Raw genomic sequence first — 18,453 nt, 5'->3', positions numbered from 1 at the left:
CCCCGCTCTAGTGCACGTGAAAGGCTGCTATTAACCCTGCAGAGTTACGTCACTTCCGGTTGCTGAGCGGGGGACGGAGGCCTGGCGAAGCGGAAGTGGGGCTGCGGTCGCAGGAGCGCCCGGTGTCTGCCGGCCTCTCGGCGATCCCCGCGCCTCGCAGCTTGTGTCTATGGTTCCTGCTCCGGGCTGGGTCCTCCAGCGCCCGCTATGCCGCGATACTGCGCCGCGTCCTGCTGCAAGAACCGGGGAGGCCAGAGCGCCAGGGACCAGCGCAAGCTGAGCTTCTACCCGTGAGAGCGGCCGGGCGGGCTGGGGCGGCGGGAGGGGACGCATCGCCGGAGCCCAGGCCCCCCCCCGCCCCAAGGCGGCAGCACCAGGGCACGATCACAGCCCGTCGGGTCGGGCCCGTCGCCCTGGGAGCGGGGCCTCCCCCTTGCGCTCCTCGCCCTCCCTCGGGCCCAGGCCGCTCCACGCTTTCACTGCGGGGCTCTAGCGGTGGCGCAAGACGTGCTGTGCATGAGCTCTAGGCCCTGTGCTTAACCACCCTACACCCCTCCGGGGGGACCTGCCGGACCGGGGGAGCTGCCCTGGGAGCTGCAGTCCCCACCTCCCCGCTCCAGGTCCCCTTCCTCAGCCCCGTTCTGCTCATTGCACAGGCCAGCTTGGGGCTTGCTGCGCCTTTGGACAGCGGTTCGGCCTGGTCAGTGTTTAGTTAGGAACGGAAATAAACATTAAAGCATTATTAAAAGCAGCTGGAGAGTAAAAGAGGGTTCGGGGAGTGGGTCTGTGTCAGGGTAAGCCCAAGGAGGCGGAGGATCTGGTTGCCCATTGGGATTAAGGCATGATGTGGGCTCTGCAAAAAAGGCTCTAGGCTATACATGCCTTCATCAGGTGCCAGGAATACCTGATGAATTTTGCCACTCATCCCAACCCCACTACTGACATCTACAGTACTTTTCACATCCCCAGGACACCCTGTTACCATTGATACCTTAATAGGGAATCTTAAGATTGTGATTTGAGTGTGACAGTGATTTGATGTGTGTATTATGGTTGGCTACATGTCAAAACTAAAGAGATATTTAAGGAGCTGAGAATGCTAACCTTTTTGGTGTCTTGTAGTGTCTTTTTGCTCAAAGATGTGAACTGAGAGGTTGGGCTGAATGATAATGTTACTGTACATGGAAATGCTTCACTTTTTTTTTTTAAGTGATTGCACTGGTAACATACTGATTTTGCCTGAAACTGTTGGTCTATAAACTTCCAGATGTGGCATGCAGGAAACTGAATCACTAGACAAGTTTCATGACTTTGCTTACATTGTTTCTGTTTAGCCCTCCACTACATTCTATTTCCCCTTGGGTTTGTATGTCACTTTGCATAACAGTATTTTAAAAATAAATTTTAAACAAATCTTGCCAATGTTTGTGCTTCCTTTTTCTTTTCACTTAATTTGGATGATAGAAATTACTCCAGTCAGTTTCCTTTTGTTAGCTTTAGTCTTTCACTTTCTAGATCTCATGTTTCAGGAGAGTGAGACAGAAACACTTTTTTCTTATTATATTTTATACATTTTTTTAACCTAAACTAACAGAGTGGCTTTTCGAATAAAAAACCAAAACTCAGGAATGTACTCAAATAGATTGAGAGAAATATAATGAAAACAAAATTAAAGTAATAGGTGGAATCCAATAATTTGCGAATTGCTTGCTTATTTATTAAAACAAAATAAGGACCACATCCTCCTACTTTTCTGCTGAAGCAAGTATTCCCAGGGACTTCAGTGGAAACCATTTTTTGAGCAAGGGTTCCCGGATCAGCCCATATTGGATGGTTTTGGAGTCGGATGTCACCTTTGACATCAATGAGAGTTTTACCATTGAGTTCACTGGAGCCAAGATTTCCCCACACATGATTATTTAGATGTAAATTTCATGGTTACTGGATTTAGCACTTATATGACATGATAATAAGCACTGTATAAAAACCTAGGATAGATTCTTGTGTAAGGGAAGATTTAGGAATGGGATGAAGAGATTTTATTTGAAAAAAGTATAAAACTAATTTTGTGCTTATCTTTTAAACCAGGTTTCCACTTCATGATAAAGAAAGACTTGAGAAATGGTTGCGGAATATGAAGCGTGACACGTGGACTCCCAGTAAGCACCAGCTCCTGTGCAGTGACCATTTTACCCCTGACTCCCTTGATGTGCGATGGGGAATTCGATATTTGAAACATACTGCAATACCAACTATTTTCTCTTTGCCTGATAATCAGGTAATGTGTCATTTTATTATTTAATGCAGAGCTGCGTTGGCTGGCTACTAGTAGAGTATAATTTTCAAAACCACACATACAAAGTAATACTCAGAAAACTTTTCTTTTGAACATCTAATAGTTTCATACTTTTGATTGAGAGACTCAATCTTGGAAGTATTGCTGTTAGGTAATTTCTATCCAAATACTAATGTTTCTTTTACAGCTACTATTTTGCTTCAAATAGCTAATTTTGTTAGGGCCTTCTTATTAACAGTAAATGTATTCATATGGTATAAAAACATTAGCTTTTCTAAATGTTTTTAGTTTCAGCATGTGTATGTCTTCCCTTTCTTGACGATCCTTTCTCTAATATAAAAATCACTAACGGATCAGGAGTCCAGGCTCAGATTATAAAAATATTGCTATTTTTCATTGCTATGTATTTCATTGGCATATCCCTGCAAAGCAGTTACTGCTTTATAGAGTATAAATGCCACAATGGGTTATCATCAGCTTCTTCATACCTTTTTCAGAACTTAAGTATACTTCATATATTCTTTCAGAAATATAATACTCAAATCTTGTTTAGTTAAAATTTTCCAATACGAGTTGCTTTCTCAGGTATTCCTTTTACACTCAAGTATAAAAATGTTTACATCTTGTAAATGGTAATTGGCACAGAATTGTTTTACACTTTGTATGAATAACTACTGGGATCTGCTTTTAAACTAACCAGAGTAAAAATTGTAAGGACTATCGACCTTCTATTCTCTCATCCCCATGTTGTGTCATGAAGATATTTCCCATACAACTGTTTAGGTAAAGACCCAGTGCCTCACACATATCATAGTATTGTTTAGTATAAATGTTTTGAAGGAGACTACAGGGGTTTACTGCTTTTCTCTGAAGCATCCAGAAGAGAGAAGTGTTGGAGGCAGGGTACAGAGATGGGTATTTAGTCTCCATCGTGGCTTAATTTATAAAACTGAAATTTGTGTCTATCTAGCTACTTCAACATTGAAAAAGAAAACATTTTAACACAGACTTTTAACATTTAAAATATAATAAATGAATTCCAGAAATAAATGTAGGTTTCCTTGAATTGCAGGTGAACTTAATGTAAACAGGTTTTAACTCTTTAGGACGAAAACTATGATGAGTTTCTTAAAAATATGGAAAGAAAATTCAGCAGTTCATGACGCAGTAGTCGTAATTTTTTGGGATGATCTAAAAATCTTTATGGAATTAAATTATTATTCTCTGTATTACCATAGCTGCTAGAAGCCTTAGTCATGCGCCATTGTGCTGGGCACAGTACAACACAAAACAAAAAGATAGTTCTTGCCTCCAATAATTACTGCTTAAAACATTAGTTGGTTTCTAAATGTAGAGGTAGTGATTTGCATTCAGCAGAAGCATAACCTTCCTTTTTTTATATTTGTGTTCCTAGTCTAATCACTCTCTTTATAGAGGAGATGAAACATAGATAACTGATCTGTAAAGCTATACGAATACTTTGAGGTGATGCTTCCAAAATTTTAACTAGTTTCCCTTCACATTTTCTTCCCAGTCAGAAATACATGAAACATTCCCTGGATAAAACTTTGTTTTGGGAATGCCCAAAACAAGGAGGGGGAAAGCATCAGTTTTATATTCCTCTCGTCACTGGCAAAGGAAAAAAACAGTTAATATTTCCACCTCTGTCCAAGGCACTATATCTCTTAATATTGCATGCTTCCCCTCCCCAGCACCTCATGGAGGCTCATTTCACTGACTGTGTCTGGCAGCTGTTCTGGGGAACAGCAGGATGTATTCATCTTCTCCCTTCCTAGAAACTTGCATCACCCTACTTACCGTAGAATCAGAAGCTCAGATCCATAAAGGTGCTTACGCACCTATGTCCCGACTCTCAGACTTTGTTTGTTTGTTTTTTTAATAGGCACATCAGGCTGGGGTATAGCGTGCATCTCTCATGAACTCCTAGAGATGCAAGATGATTCTTTAGAACACATCCCAAACTTAATTGACCTTTTATATGAAAAATATATGTGATTGGGAAAATAATTAAGATCCTGTGCAGAAATGGAGCCTAGGTAGTTGCTCATTTCAACACTAGTGACAATTTTACATTGGCTTGTGTTTGTTTCTAAAGCTATCATGGCAAAGACAAGGGTTAGGAGGTTTTTTAATGAAAGCTGAGATTCTCCTTCATAGGACCCAATGCCTAGCTCTACTAACAGGATTTGGGCAAACATCCTCTCACTCAGTGTTCTGACTGAAAGGAAGGCCAGTGTGGCACTAGAACTCCTGAGATATGTGTTTAACCTAAAGAAAACATGTATATATGAAGGATATCTCTTCTCCTGTATGGATGCCCACTGCTCAATCAGTCAAATAGTGATGGGCCTTCATTCCATGCTTTGGAGATGGTGTGTTTTGGGGTTTTATCCCTTAAACCATATCCCTCGCTCACATGCTTGAGGTTCTGCAGCTATATATTGAGGCTCAGTCTTATGTCTCTATACAGAACAAATGGATTCCTCAAAGCTCTACTTGTGAGTGCTCTACCCAGATGGGATTTGAGGGGGTGGGATTTCCCTCCCTCTCTCTCTTCAGCCTAATAGTGGTTCTGGGAGGACTTTAGGTTAGAATTTCAGGAGAATCTGGGTGTTTTCTCAGTTTTCTGAACAGATGAAGCAGGACCCAGTAATTCAATCAAAGAAGCCCTGTTTCAGCTTCTGGGAGATACCCTGTATTCTTAAATCTCTAGGACTGACTGAGTATTAGGTATCCTCTTTGGAGATGATAGTACTACAGGTAAGGAAACTGCTTTTACTATTTACATAACTTTTTCAATCCTCTAAATTTTGAAGTGTGTTACAAAACTAAATTGCAATGCAATGGAACCCATGTCCTTCTGCTGAACTCCTACTTAATTCTTATCTATGAAGAACATAGAAAACACTGAACAGCTTGATTAGTCAACAGTATGGGCGGTCTGAACTAGGCATATCTTTATGAATGTACACTTTAGAATGACTTGTCTTTTTTCACCACACAATTTTTACATCCTGTCCTCACGTTCTTATTAATACTTGCTTGTCTTATTTTTATATTTAGTTAGCAAAGTTCAAGTTGCTTACAGGTTTTTTGTTTTGTTTTTATTCTTAGTCTACTGGCCTAACATGACTACAACTTCTACAGCTTGCCCTCTTCAAAATCAAACCTATTGAAAAAATATACCACACAACGTTAGTATATTTTTATATTAATGACCAACATATCAAAAAGCTTATTTAGATTCTAATCCTAAACATGGGGGAGATGTGATTTGTGTAGATGGGGAGAAGAGAGTGTAGCCAGGGAAGGACAAGCCTTGATGATGATGATAAAAACAGAAGCAGTATCAATGTAAGGTCTTTCCACTTGTTAACTTACCATGAGTCATAAAAGAAATGTCTCCAACCTTATGAAGTGTTCAAACTTTCAACACTATGCTTGCTTGTATATTTAAAAATCAATCTGTGTGGATGTGCATTCATACCACATATGCATGAATGCACACATACACCCATGTAACCCACTGCAGTTACTTATGCACTGAAGATCTAGGTTTCTTTTCTACCATTGTACTAAATTTCTGTGAAAGTAAAGTTGCTTGGCGGTTGTCTGAAAGAACCATCAGTCCACTGAATTACATTAGGTGGAAAAAACAGGATTTTCTGCTTTGCTGCATCAGTAATACAAAAGCCGCATAATCCATCATTAATTTGTATTGAATAACATGTTTGGGCATAGAATAGGAGAAACTAACCAGCTTGTCAGAGAGAGGCGACGTGGTGCTTCTATTCTATGTTTCATCAATTTACATGAAGAATTATAAAACAGTTTTATAAACCTGAAACTATTTTACACAGAATTTTAGACTAATGCTTGAGAATGTCTCTGGTATACAAAGTTTAAGGAAAACATTCTATTGGAGATAAATATATGGATTGTTGACAAATTACTGGTTTAATCCTTGAGCTATACTTGAAAAAAATTGATTATCAAAAAAAAAATAGTTACTTAAGAGCACATTACAGAATGAGGAAACTTTTGTGCATTATATGTAGTTATAGTTAAAAGGTGTCATTTCTCCTCCAGGAAAAAGACTCTTCTCAGCACAAGCCACAAGAGATAAAAACAGAGGATGGGGAGGAAATCAATGTGTGTGTAGAGTCGGATAATGTATCTGCATCGTTTGAGCCTTGTTCACCAAAGAAAAGTGTCACAGTTGCAGAAAGGCTAGATGAAAAAACTGAAGCAATTTGCTTATCAACCCTGAACAAACCTCTGCAACAGAAAGTGCCGTTTCAGAACACAGAAAACTTGCAAGCAGGCACCATAATTCTTAGTTCATCAGAGCAGCATATTCAGCAAACGCCTGTTTTAATGGCAGAAACTGTCCAGAACATAGAAGCAAGTAATGTTCATACGTCAGTAGAGAATCTTTTAAGTTGTGCAGCCACAGTTTTGCAAGTTACAGACCCTGACTACCTGGATTCATCTTTGAAATTTAAAAATGCGGGTGGACCAATTATTGACCATCTAGCTGAGAATTCTAACTCACATATTGCAGTCTGCTCTGTGGAAGTACAGCCAAGGGAAAATGCAGTTTTTTTCAGTACAATCACACGAACTATCGAACAGTTTAATGGAAATGAAGAATCTGTCATTGCTATCATTGTACCTGCTGAGTGTTCTAAAGAGCCTTCAACGGTAAGTAGTTCTTTCATGCCTATTAAACAGGAGTTCATAGACATGGAAGAAATAGAAATTCAGAAATCTGCATATATGAACAATTATGGCGAAACTGAAATATTACAAACTGAGCATTCATATTGCAGACAAGACATAGACAGGGATCATCTCTGGCAAAAAATTGCAAAGTTGCATTCTAAGATAACTCTCCTTGAAAAACAGGAAAGAAAAACTTTAGGTAGGCTCAAATCCCTGGAAGTTCTTATTGGACAACTAAAACAGGAAAACCTGCTTTCTGAAGAAAAACTCAAGATTGTAGAAAATTGTTTCACAACATTTGAAGTGACTATGATACAATAAAATCTTTAAAATGAGTGGTCTAACATGGCTTTTTTTTCAGTCTTTGATTATCCTTCTATATAAATGATGCATCCTTTTTCCATGATGCCTTATTAATGATAACACAAAAATGCTGTATTACAGATGTTCTTGAAAAAGTGATGTCATCCATTCTACCAAAGACCAGTGATAAACTATTGCCCACAAACATTAATCATAAATGAGCAGAATAAAAGGAACGTCTAAAATAAAATATAAAGTCGTGAAATAAAAATGGGAGGAACTTTCTCAAATTCAAGCTTCTCTAGAATATATGAGCCTTACAGTTCAGCACCACAGTACAAACTGAGCGGAGATCACAGCTGGGTGGGGCACATAATAAATAGTGATAGTCAACTTGTCCCAGTTCACTCTCAAATGAGTAAGAACAGTTTAGAGTTACTGCTTCTTAAACTGGGAGGTATGTTATATATTGTGTACTGAGATCATGGTTGCTGTTTATATCCTCATTTAGTATTCATTCTAATAGCTTTTTGTACAAGTTGACCTTAATTAAAATTGCGTTTATACAATTAAAAAAAAAAAAGTTTGCCTTCTTCAATAAGAATATTATTTCTAGCTGAACATTAAGGACAACACAGTACAGCTCTTAATTTTCAGGATACTAAAATACACGCAACAATTTGAATAATGGCTTCTGTGCTAGTAAAAGACAAAGTGTTTTAGTTTGGTAAAACAGAAGTTGTTGACTCAAAATACTTTCAACCCTCAATTCAATACCAGTATCAGGACAGATTCTTCTACAGTTATCATGATGATTAGTACCTTAGCTGTACCTTGAAGAAAACAAGACTATATTTGCAGAGTGGATAGTAATGAGTAAGCCACATCCTGCCACCTTTAATGGTCTGCACTACAGTGTTAGGTTTCCGTAAGGCAACTTACATCTGCCTAACTCTGTAAGTGTTACAATACAATGTTGCTCCCACTGCTATTCGTCACGCCCTACACCAACCTAATAACTCCACCCCCACAGGAAGGTAGGTGGAGGCCACCAAGCAAGGAGTGAGGAGGGGTTAAACTGGTGAAAGTGTTCCTGGTGAGGACTTTCACCACCCACAGAGGGGACGTAGTGTGGACATGTGCAGTGGCTATACTTCAACCTAACTTAGGTCAACTTAATTTTGTAGTGTAGACAAGGCCTTACTTTTCAAGGAATAGTGCTACATACGATTGGGAGTTGGGAGAGATGGAATCCCAATTTATACTGACTGCTATAATTCTGATACATTACATTTAACTGCTTTGGGTGATAAGAAAAATACTAATTATAGTTGATTACTCATGGAAATATTGAGTAACCTGGTTCACTTAGTGAATAAAATTGTGAGCTACATCATTGAATAATAATGTGTCAGTAACAGGTGCTGAAATAAATAGTGCCCTGTCCAACATATATTGCCCTGATGCACATTATGGGGAGAAATATTAGGAATTGAAGAGAACAGTTTGGGAGTGGGGGGGAGTTGGGGGCGGGAGGGGTGAGTCCTACAGTAGTTTTATTAGCCCAGTATATATACACTGTGTGTACCACTCCTGTTTACTCCTTCTCTCATTGACAGTGGTACTCTAAGGCCATGTCTACACTTACCAGGGGTCGATTTCAGTAGACCCGCTAAACTGACGGCAGAGCACTCTACGGTTGACTCCGGTACTCCACCGGACAAGATTCAGGTAAGTCGATGGGAGAATGACTCCTGTCGACAAAGTGCGGAGTAGACACCGCAGTAGGTCAACCTAAGCTACGTCAACTCTAGCTATGCTATTCATGTAGTTGGAGTAGGGTAACTTAGGTCGACTTACTGTGGTAGTGTAGACAAGGCCTTAGTAAATGTCAAATTAAACCTCTTAAGTACTTGTACACAATTACTGTACCTCCACCTTTCTTCATGTCTCTATTTAGCTAAGCACTGGAGCTATTGGCAATCATACAGGTCTGCCTATTGCTGCTTAAATGTATGCAGTAGGGGATGTTGTATGACTAATTAAGCTGTTGTTGATGTTGCTATGGGCATGCAGGAATGAAGCTGGGTGGAGAAAATGATTTTCTAAATAATCTCCATTGGAGTGAGGATGACTATAACCACAACTGTAAGAGGAAAATAAAACACCCGGGGGAGTTCCCCTGGGATAGGCTCAGGTTCTGTGTGCATGCTTCACAGCCTTTTCAGACCACTGTACAAAGCAAGAATTGTATATTAGGGTTTATACAGCTGAATGGGAGGTGAGCAGCAACAGCGCCACCAGGAACCCAGTGCCACCCAGGAATCCTTATCAGAGGAGGAATCTTTCAAAAGTACCAGGACTAAGGCCATATACCAGTGGTTGGGATCATATTTCTATACAAATAAAAGCACCTTTTTCTAACTGATTATGGATAAGTAAAATCACAGTTGCCAAGTTTCACGGAGTAAATAACCCGACTTTCACAATAAGCCAAAACTCAAGCTAATCCCATTTCAAAACAAAGCCGAAACAAGCCAATCCCTAGGAACCCCTATGCTCTGTGACTAGATCCCCTGGCATGCAGTCTGGGACTGTGGTGGGCCCACTGTGCACCCCTGACTCTTCCCCCTCACCCCCTTTGCCCCTACTTGCCAGGAGCTGATCAAAAAAAGAAGCTACTAGCCAACAAGCAATTCACAAGCCAATGAAGCCAGAAACAATCCCAATTTCTGTGGGTTTTTTCCCGTGGGTTTGGCATGTCTGAGTTTAATGTCTGCCTGGCAGGCACAATGGTGATAACATTAGACATTTAACTCAGACATGATATTTAAATGTCAGACAGGTGTTAAATGTCCTAATGGGGTTGTGACACCTTATTACTCATGTGCAGAGTGTATGTTTAATTTTTTTCCAAAGCCTGCCAAACTGGTTATTCTTTATTTGGGGGAAAAGAGGTTAGGGGTGGAGCTGAGTAGTAGGGAGATGTTTGGAGCGTGATCACAGGACCATGATAGGCATAGTTGAGTAGACTGCTGAGATTTAGGTTACTAGCCCTCATTTGTCAGATAATGAGGAAATAATCTCATATACAGCTGGAACTCCACTAGGATCACTTGAGGTAGGAGCAAATTAAGCAAAAAGATGGAATCTTGTATTACTAAAGAGAGAGAATACAAGCACTATTTATATCTTAGATTACTGGATTAGCTTACATGATGGTTTAACATAAGGTGGGCCAACTGTTGTAAAATCAATCCATTATTATACAAGAAAGATTTACTATTTTAACCTGGTAAATCGCACTTAGCTCTGTACAAAAAATGATTTAATTAAAAATTGCTTTCAACCTTGAGAGCTCAGTGCTCATGCTAACATGAAGTATACACCTAGTTTTCATCACACACTGCTGAAAATATATTCCTATCTATGGGCTTTTGTTTTATCTTAGTATTTGAGAATACTTTGTGATTGTATACATTGAATCCACTCTTGGTGCACATATACCACAGGCAGGTAAGATCAAATTTGGTCAGTAGTGTCTTCTTCGGCCATGCTGGCATCTAGATGGCATTCCTCCTTTCCCCCAAGGTCATGAAGGGCAGAGCAGGGCCAAAGGTCATTCAGTTGGCTCCTTACTGCCAATGGCAATGAGATGGACTTCTTGTAGAGTCTGGCTGCTTCTCTGTCCAATGTGTTAGTGTTAGCTGTACTGTATTAATTAGTCTTTTGCCTTTTGTGGGGGAAAAAATTGTCAGTAGTTGGAAGCAAAATCCCCTAGATTCATAACCTGCTCCCACGTGGAGCTTTGATGCTGCCTAACAAGGGCCACTCCAGATGCCTCTCTGGCTTCGGAGAGGAACATGTTCCTGAGTGGTGTTCCATATGTTGCACCTTCTCTAAGCGACACTAAAAAGTTCAGCAAGGCCCTACTCACATTTTTCCTGTGGCGCCTCTGTGAGCCTCCAGATGCCCAAAAGAAGGATGTAGCTGGACCTTAGTCCTCCAGTCATTCCATCTCCACGATTGCCCCAGCGAGCTGAGATTCCACCCCAGTTCCTGTAATATGTTGACTAAGAGGCCACAGTTGTCTGCCTCAATTTCAGTGTCAATGACCTCAGAGAGAGGTCAGAAGGAGTGCCACTCCAGGGATAAGCCAATGCCAGGATCACCCTTACCTGGTACCTATCAAGACACAAAAGTCAGCTGGTGTTTGACTTGTCTCTGGCTCAACAGTCAAAGGGTAGCCAGCAGCCTGACAAAAGGTCCTCAGTGTCAACTGTTAAATACACCTGAGGGCAGTCCACCAGGCACCATTCTCCAGCACTGGCTGCCCTAGTACCCATCATCCTGATATCTTGCTCAGCAGTACCCTGGTGTGTTGGTACCAACCCTATGTTATGGATCCACAGGATCTGTGCTATGCCCTGGCCTTTAAACAGTCCTTTGGAAGTATCACTGAAGTATTAAACCCTTGAGGTCCCAACCTTCCACAAAGGTAGGCCCTTCTTCCCCCACCATAAGGTTTTTCCTGCTAACTGCCAGCCTTCATTCACTCCCACCATCCATACTCCTGCTCCCATGCATCAGAAACATCTCTGGCAAAAGTCCGATGACCAGGCAAATGTGCACGTGTGCCCGCACACACACACAAGTTAGCTTTCCCTTCCCCTTCCCCACTGGCAATTCTCTCCTCTCTTATCTCGGGTGCAGAACTTTCTCATCTGCTCTTCTCCTGTAACCCTTCTGCTTGCCCCAGTGAACTTATCACATCTCCTGATCTCCCTCAAACCCACTCTCCCTTACTCTTCTCCTTAAGCTCTCTCTCTCCTTGCTTTCCCCTCACAATACAAGCATGCTTAGTCTTCCCATTTTTTTGAAAAAAATCCCTTTGACCTCATTTTGCCTCTCCAGCTGCTGACCCATCTCCCTTTTCTCCTTAAGATCATTATTGTCTGGAGTTCCTCACCTCCAATTCCCTCCTAGACCTTCTCCAGTCCCACTTCTGCCCCTTGCATTCCACTCAAACTGCTCTCGCCAAAGTCTCCAATGATCTTTTCCTAGCTAAAGCTCAGAAACAATACTCTAACTTCAGTCTCCTTGATCTGTCAGTCACCTTTGACACAGCTGCCAATGCCATTCTTCCCTGAGTCCTTGATCCATCTACATCTTATTTCTGGGTAATTTCATCCACAAATACAAATTCAGCTACCCTCTCCATGCTGATGACTCACAGACCTACCTACTGACCTATTCCAGACCTGTCTCCTCCTGTCCAAACCAAAATCTTGGCCTATTCCTCTGAGAGCTCATTATGGATGTCTAGCCCCTCAAGCTGAACATAGCTAAAACAATGCCACCTAGTGGTTGAACAGTTTAGTACAGTAGCATTCTATTGCAGAGCCTATTCTTCCACTTTCTCAGTCACTGTGGGCAACACCACCATTCTGCCTGTCACCAGGGCAGCATCTTTGACTCAGACCTCTCTAGGTCCCCATCTTGACAATTATTTCTTCATAACATCTCTAAGATACAGCCATTCCTTTTCAGTTAAAATTCTTGTCCAAACTCTCAACATCTCACGTCTCAGTTACAGTAACTTTGTGCTGTCTGGCCTTGACAAACAGTCTTACTCTGCTCGTATACATTCACAACGCTACTGTAATGATTATGTTCCTAGCTAATGGCTTTGAGCATGTTACCCCCTCTTTGAATCTTGCCCCTGACTTTCCCTGCTCTACTGCATCAATCATAGGGTGTTCGTATTGACTTTCAAGGCCCACCTTACTTACCATCTTACTGTTGATGCTCACTTCCATTCAGCCAATGATGCCAGCCTCGACTGCCCACTTGTTAAATTTTCAAACAAGCATCTTTGTGCTTTCTTAGATGCTGTCTCCTCACAGTCTCCATAAATATCCTCAAGTTACCTCATTGTATACTTTCAAATCCTTTCTCAAAACTCCCCTTTGCCATGATGCCAACAAAAAAATTGACAGTGGTTAGGCTGCCAGTGGGCAGAAGTCACGGGCGAGCATACTGACTAATAATGTTTCATTGTTTACATGTCCTCTCCAATCTGTCTATATCCCTCTGTTGTGACATGTCTTACACTTAGAGTGTAAGCGCCGTGGGGCAGAGACAACTCAAGGGGTGGGCAGGGGTGTAGGAGTTGTGTACACACAAACCCTAGTACAATGAGCTCCATAACTTTGGCTCCTAGGCATTACAGTTATAGAAATAATAATAAAAAGTATTAATTCTATAAGGGTCCATCTAACAGCAATATCTCCACATCACCCTGCTATCCAGAACCAGATTCCTGAATAGCCTAATTCATGTTTTTCTCTGAGTTCAGATTCTCAGGATAGTATTAACAGGGTTGATGGACCATGAAGCCCTTAGCAACCAGTTGGCTGTATCACTGTGATGTACCCAGGATACAATCTGAACCATGAGTAGTCGTTTCCCCTCAGTTCTCCAACCTGGGGTACCTCTTACTCTGCTTTTCTGTGAGTTACCACTCGCACACAGCCTCCAGCATGTAGGTTACTCCAAGTTATAATGTATGAGTACTATAGCCAGCCACTCATGATTTACACTGCAGAGCAAAGCCAGTAAATTCTCAGTCACAGACTTTCCCCAGAAATATACTCCCAAACCCTCTCCTGGACAATACAAGCTCATATAAAGTCTTTCATTTTATAACAGAAAATGATATGCACAAATCCTGTTATCCCAAATGGAGCTACCCAGATATTTCAGTCTGAACACACTGGTTTAGATTAAGCAATAAAACAAATGTATTAATTAGAGAAAGATAGATTTTAAGTGACTACAAGTAATGAGGCCTAAAAGTCAGAACTGGTTACAAGAAAATGCAACTAATGCCTAGTCTGGGGCCTCTCCTCCCTCAAGAATATGACCTACTGGTTTCTTTATTCCACTATTACATGATTCTGTTCATAAAAGTGAACATTCATCTGGTAGGATGTGTTCCCTATAAACTCAGGGTGATTATTGTTCAAGGTTCTGTTATTCTTTTCAGGTTTAAGAATGTATCAGTGACCAAAGGACATCCTGAGGTTGGCTGAGCTAACCAAAGGATACAAAGGAAATACTATGCTCATATCTATGCTTCAGAGCCTTAGTGTTATATCCTTGGGGGCAGCTGGTTTAGGAAGAAATCACTTGAGGCCAGACAGCAGACAGCTAACAAAACTACCATTTATTTACAGACACAGAACTCGCCTAACCGGCCGAAGCTGGTTGGGCTATCCCCTAATAATCTAACTCAGTTGCCATAGGAACAAAAACCATGACAACCAAATACACAACATATTCCTCCCCCCTAATAAGAACATCCCCTAAATATAACACACACTAGACTAGAGAAGGAGGGTAGACTGCCTCCATTCCCGGCTAAACCCTGGGGATTATTTTGCCCCATAACCGTGGGTTCACCCTAGCTAAAGATCCAGCCGATGAGGAGGCCTTCTGTCTCTAGGTGGATTACGGTGAACTTCTGGTGTTGTTGCACTCGAAAGTACCATGGGCTCAGGGTCCGCAGCACAAACAGGTGAGGAGGTGGTATCAGCTCGTGCTGGGCAAAGGGGTATCTCAGCCGCCAGCAGTAATGGAGGAGAACAGTCAGGAACAGGTGATTCGTGAGTCGATATCTCACCAGAAGAGGTGAAGTCAGACCACTCAACTGCAGATGTGTCCTGAGGACTGGCATGACCTGGCAACAGCTGATCTACATGTTGCCGCCAGGTAAGATTCTCTGCAGTCCAGACTGTGTAGGAAACAGGTCCTGTTTGAGTGATGATCGTGGCAGGGACCCATTTAGCTCTGGAAGTATAATTCTGAGCCAAAACTGGCTGTCCCGGGCTAAAGGTTCGGTCTTTTGCTCTGGGTGCCCATCTGATGACTTGATATTGCTGCTGATGTTGCACAATTTGTCGGGGTTCAGAAGGTTTCAGCAGATCAAAGCACGTGTGCAGCTGTCATCCCATCATTAGAAAGGCCGGGGATGCCTGGGTCGTAGCATGAGGTGTGTTTCTGTAGGAAAGTAAGAAGGTATCCAGACGCTTTTGAATGGAGTGCTGTCCCCTTGCTGATTTCAAAGTGTGTTTCATTGTCTGCACAAATCTTTCAGCTAATCCGTTGGTGGATGGATGATATGGTGCTGACGTGATGTGGTGTATCCCATTTGCCTTCATAAAATTTTGAAACTCCTGAGAGACAAACTGCGGTCCGTTGTCACTCACAAGTTGTTCTGGTAGACCGAAACGACTAAAGAGTCCTCGTAGTTTTTGGATAGTACTCTCTGCAGTAGTGGACTGCATTATAGAGACTTCTGGCCATTTAGAATGGGCATCTACTCCCACCAAGAACATGCTTCCTTCAAGGGGGCCAGCGAAGTCAATGTGAATACGTTGCCATGGGTTTTCAGGCCAGTCCCATGGGTGTAGGGGTGCCCACTGGGGTGCATTCCTCACACCCTGACATGACATACAAGCTTTTGCCATCTCTTCAATAGCACTGTCCAATCCAGGCCACCAAAAATAGCTTCGTGCAATTTCCTTCATGCGCACTATTCCACAGTGACCGGAATGTAGCTGTTCTAACATCTGTGATCTCAGTGGTGGTGGAATGACACGTCTCCCCAACAACAAACAACCAGATTGGACCGATAACTCTGTCCTCCTGGACATGTAGGTAACAAGGTCGAGTGAGACCGGAGAGGTTTGTCGAGATTTTCCATGCATCACCAGGTCCATAACTTGGGACAAAACTGGGTCAACGCTAATTGCCTTCTTTATTTGAGGTGCAGTCATGGGTGTATTCTCTACCTGTTCAAAGTAGAAGATTTCCTTTTGGGCACTATCTTAATGTTTGACCAGCAAAGGCAACCTTGAGAGGCCATCTGCATTGCCGTGCAGAGTGGATTTCCGATATTTGATTTCATATGTGTGTGCTGAAAGTAACAATGCCCAGTGTTGCATACGACTAGCAGCTAATGGGGGAATGCCTGTGTAGGGTCCAAAAATTGACATCAGAGCTCGATGGTCTGTGAGAAGAGTAAACTTTCGCCCAAACAAGTACTGGTGAAACTGCCGAATTCAAAAAACAATTCCTAATGCCTCACGTTCGATTTGGGCGTAGTTAGTTTCTGCTTTGCTTAGAGTGCGTGAAGCAAAAGCAATAGGTCTCTCTTCTCCCAAAGGCATAATGTGTGACACGACTGCTCCCACTCCATAAGGGGAGGCATCGCAGGCCAATTGTAGGGGTAAGAATGGATCAAAATGCGTTAGAACTTCAGAATTTAGCAATGCATCCTTAGCTTTGTTAAATGCAACATCACAGGCTTCAGTCCACTTCCAGGCCTTGTTCTGCCGCAGGAGCTCATGAAGTGGTTTTAGCAGTGTGGCTAACTGAGATGAACTTTCCATAATAGTTCAGTAGTCTTAGAAACGAGCGCAGCTGGCTTACATTTCGAGGTGGGGGAGCCTCCACAATAGCTTTAACTTTTGCAGGGGCCTTATGAAGACCTGCAGAATCAATGATGTGTCCCAAATATTCAACAGAGGGCTTGAAGAATTCACACTTGTCTTTGCAAACTCGTAGGCCATACTCTTCCAGTCTTTGTAGGGTAGCCTCTAAATTCTTTAAGTCATCCTCTTCATTTCTTCCAGTGACCAGGATATCATTCAGATAGCACTGAACTCCTGACAAGCCACACAAGATCTGGTCCATAGCCCTCTGGAACAGGGCAGAAGTGATATTAGGCGACAGTATCGATAAAGCCCCTTATGAGTCACAATAGTCAACAGCTCTTGGGACTTTTCATCGACGTGCATCTGTAAATATGCTTGACTCAGATCAATCTTACTGAACTTTTTGTCCCCCAGTCAGGCCTGCGAAGAGGTCATCGATGCGGGGAAGTGGGTATTGCTCTGCACACAACACTGGGTTGACAGTGACTTTAAAATCACCGCAAATCCGGAGAGAGCCATCTTTCTTCACTATTGGAACAACAGGAGTGGCCCATGAGCTATGGGTAATTGGTATTAGGACTCCATTGGTGACCAGGCGCTCTGCTTCAACATTTGGCCTGATGGCATATGGCACAGTTCGGGCTTTCAGATATTTTGGTGGACTGTCAGGTTTAATGTTCAGTGTCACAGTGATTCCCTTCATACTTCCCAAATCATCTCCAAAAACAGCAGCATGTTTCCTTAGTATAGGGGTTAGACTGGTTTCTTCTTTAGTCATCTGGTGCACTTCTGCCCAGTTAAGCTGAATCTTCTCAAGCCAAGACCTACCCATTAAGGCTGGGTAGTTACCTCTCACCACAAACAGTGGCAGTTTAGCAGCCTGTCCATTGAGCTCCACCTTAACATCAATAGTGCCCAACATGGGCACAGCTTCTCCCATATACGTCTTCAGAACAGTTTTTGTTGCCTTAAGCAGAAGATGCTGTGGCTTTTCTTTATACACAGTCTCGGAGACCAGCGAGGCGGCTGCACCGGTGTCCAGTTCCATGCGTATAGGTTTGCCATCCAACAACGGGGTTACCCAGTATTCATGTGAGCCCACCGCCAAAGACAAAACATGCAGTGGCACTTCCTCTTGCGATGAGGTGTCACCTTGATCATCCTGGGTCTGTTCTAGGGTATGCAGGGTTCCTCTTTTTGTCGGCCAGATCACAGGCCTCTTTTTCTCTTGTTTACAGGCACACTCAATGTGTCCCTTTTTGCCACAGTGTCGACACACCAGGTCCTTACACCAGCATTCTGATGCCTGGTGACCTGGCTTACCACAGTGGTAACATTCTTGACTCTGCACAATTTTGTGGGTAGGTTCTTGTGACACCTTTTGCACCCTAGGAGATGCACTGATGTATTGCACCTCCCTTGTAGCCAGTTCCATGGAGACAGCAAAATCAACAGCCTTCTGTAATGTAAGCTGAGCCTCTGTCAGTAGGCGCTTCCGTATAGCTTCACTGTAGAGGCCACACACTAACCTGTCACGCAGGGCATCATTTAACATCTCTTTACAGTGTTCTGCTAGCTTTTTTAAAATTGCTATAAATTGTACAACTG

At 42.3% G+C, this 18,453-nt stretch overlaps 1 protein-coding gene across 1 annotated transcript; it reads left to right on the top strand.

The window, feature by feature from the left end:
* Window positions 1-66: 66 nt before the first annotated feature.
* On the top strand, window positions 67-7,377 carry THAP5 (THAP domain containing 5). Its single transcript, XM_030549001.1, has 3 exons — window positions 67-290; window positions 2,089-2,278; window positions 6,407-7,377. Exons 1-3 carry the CDS (start codon window positions 208-210, stop codon window positions 7,361-7,363), a joined length of 1,230 nt encoding a protein of 409 aa, XP_030404861.1. The 5' UTR covers window positions 67-207; the 3' UTR covers window positions 7,364-7,377.
* The last annotated feature ends 11,076 nt before the right edge of the window (window positions 7,378-18,453 follow it).

Source organism: Gopherus evgoodei, chromosome 1 (genome assembly GCF_007399415.2).
Source record: "Gopherus evgoodei ecotype Sinaloan lineage chromosome 1, rGopEvg1_v1.p, whole genome shotgun sequence".
NCBI lineage: Eukaryota > Metazoa > Chordata > Testudines > Testudinidae > Gopherus > Gopherus evgoodei.
Note: the sequence above shows the minus strand (reverse complement) of the source record. Positions and strands in the feature narration are given on the sequence as shown.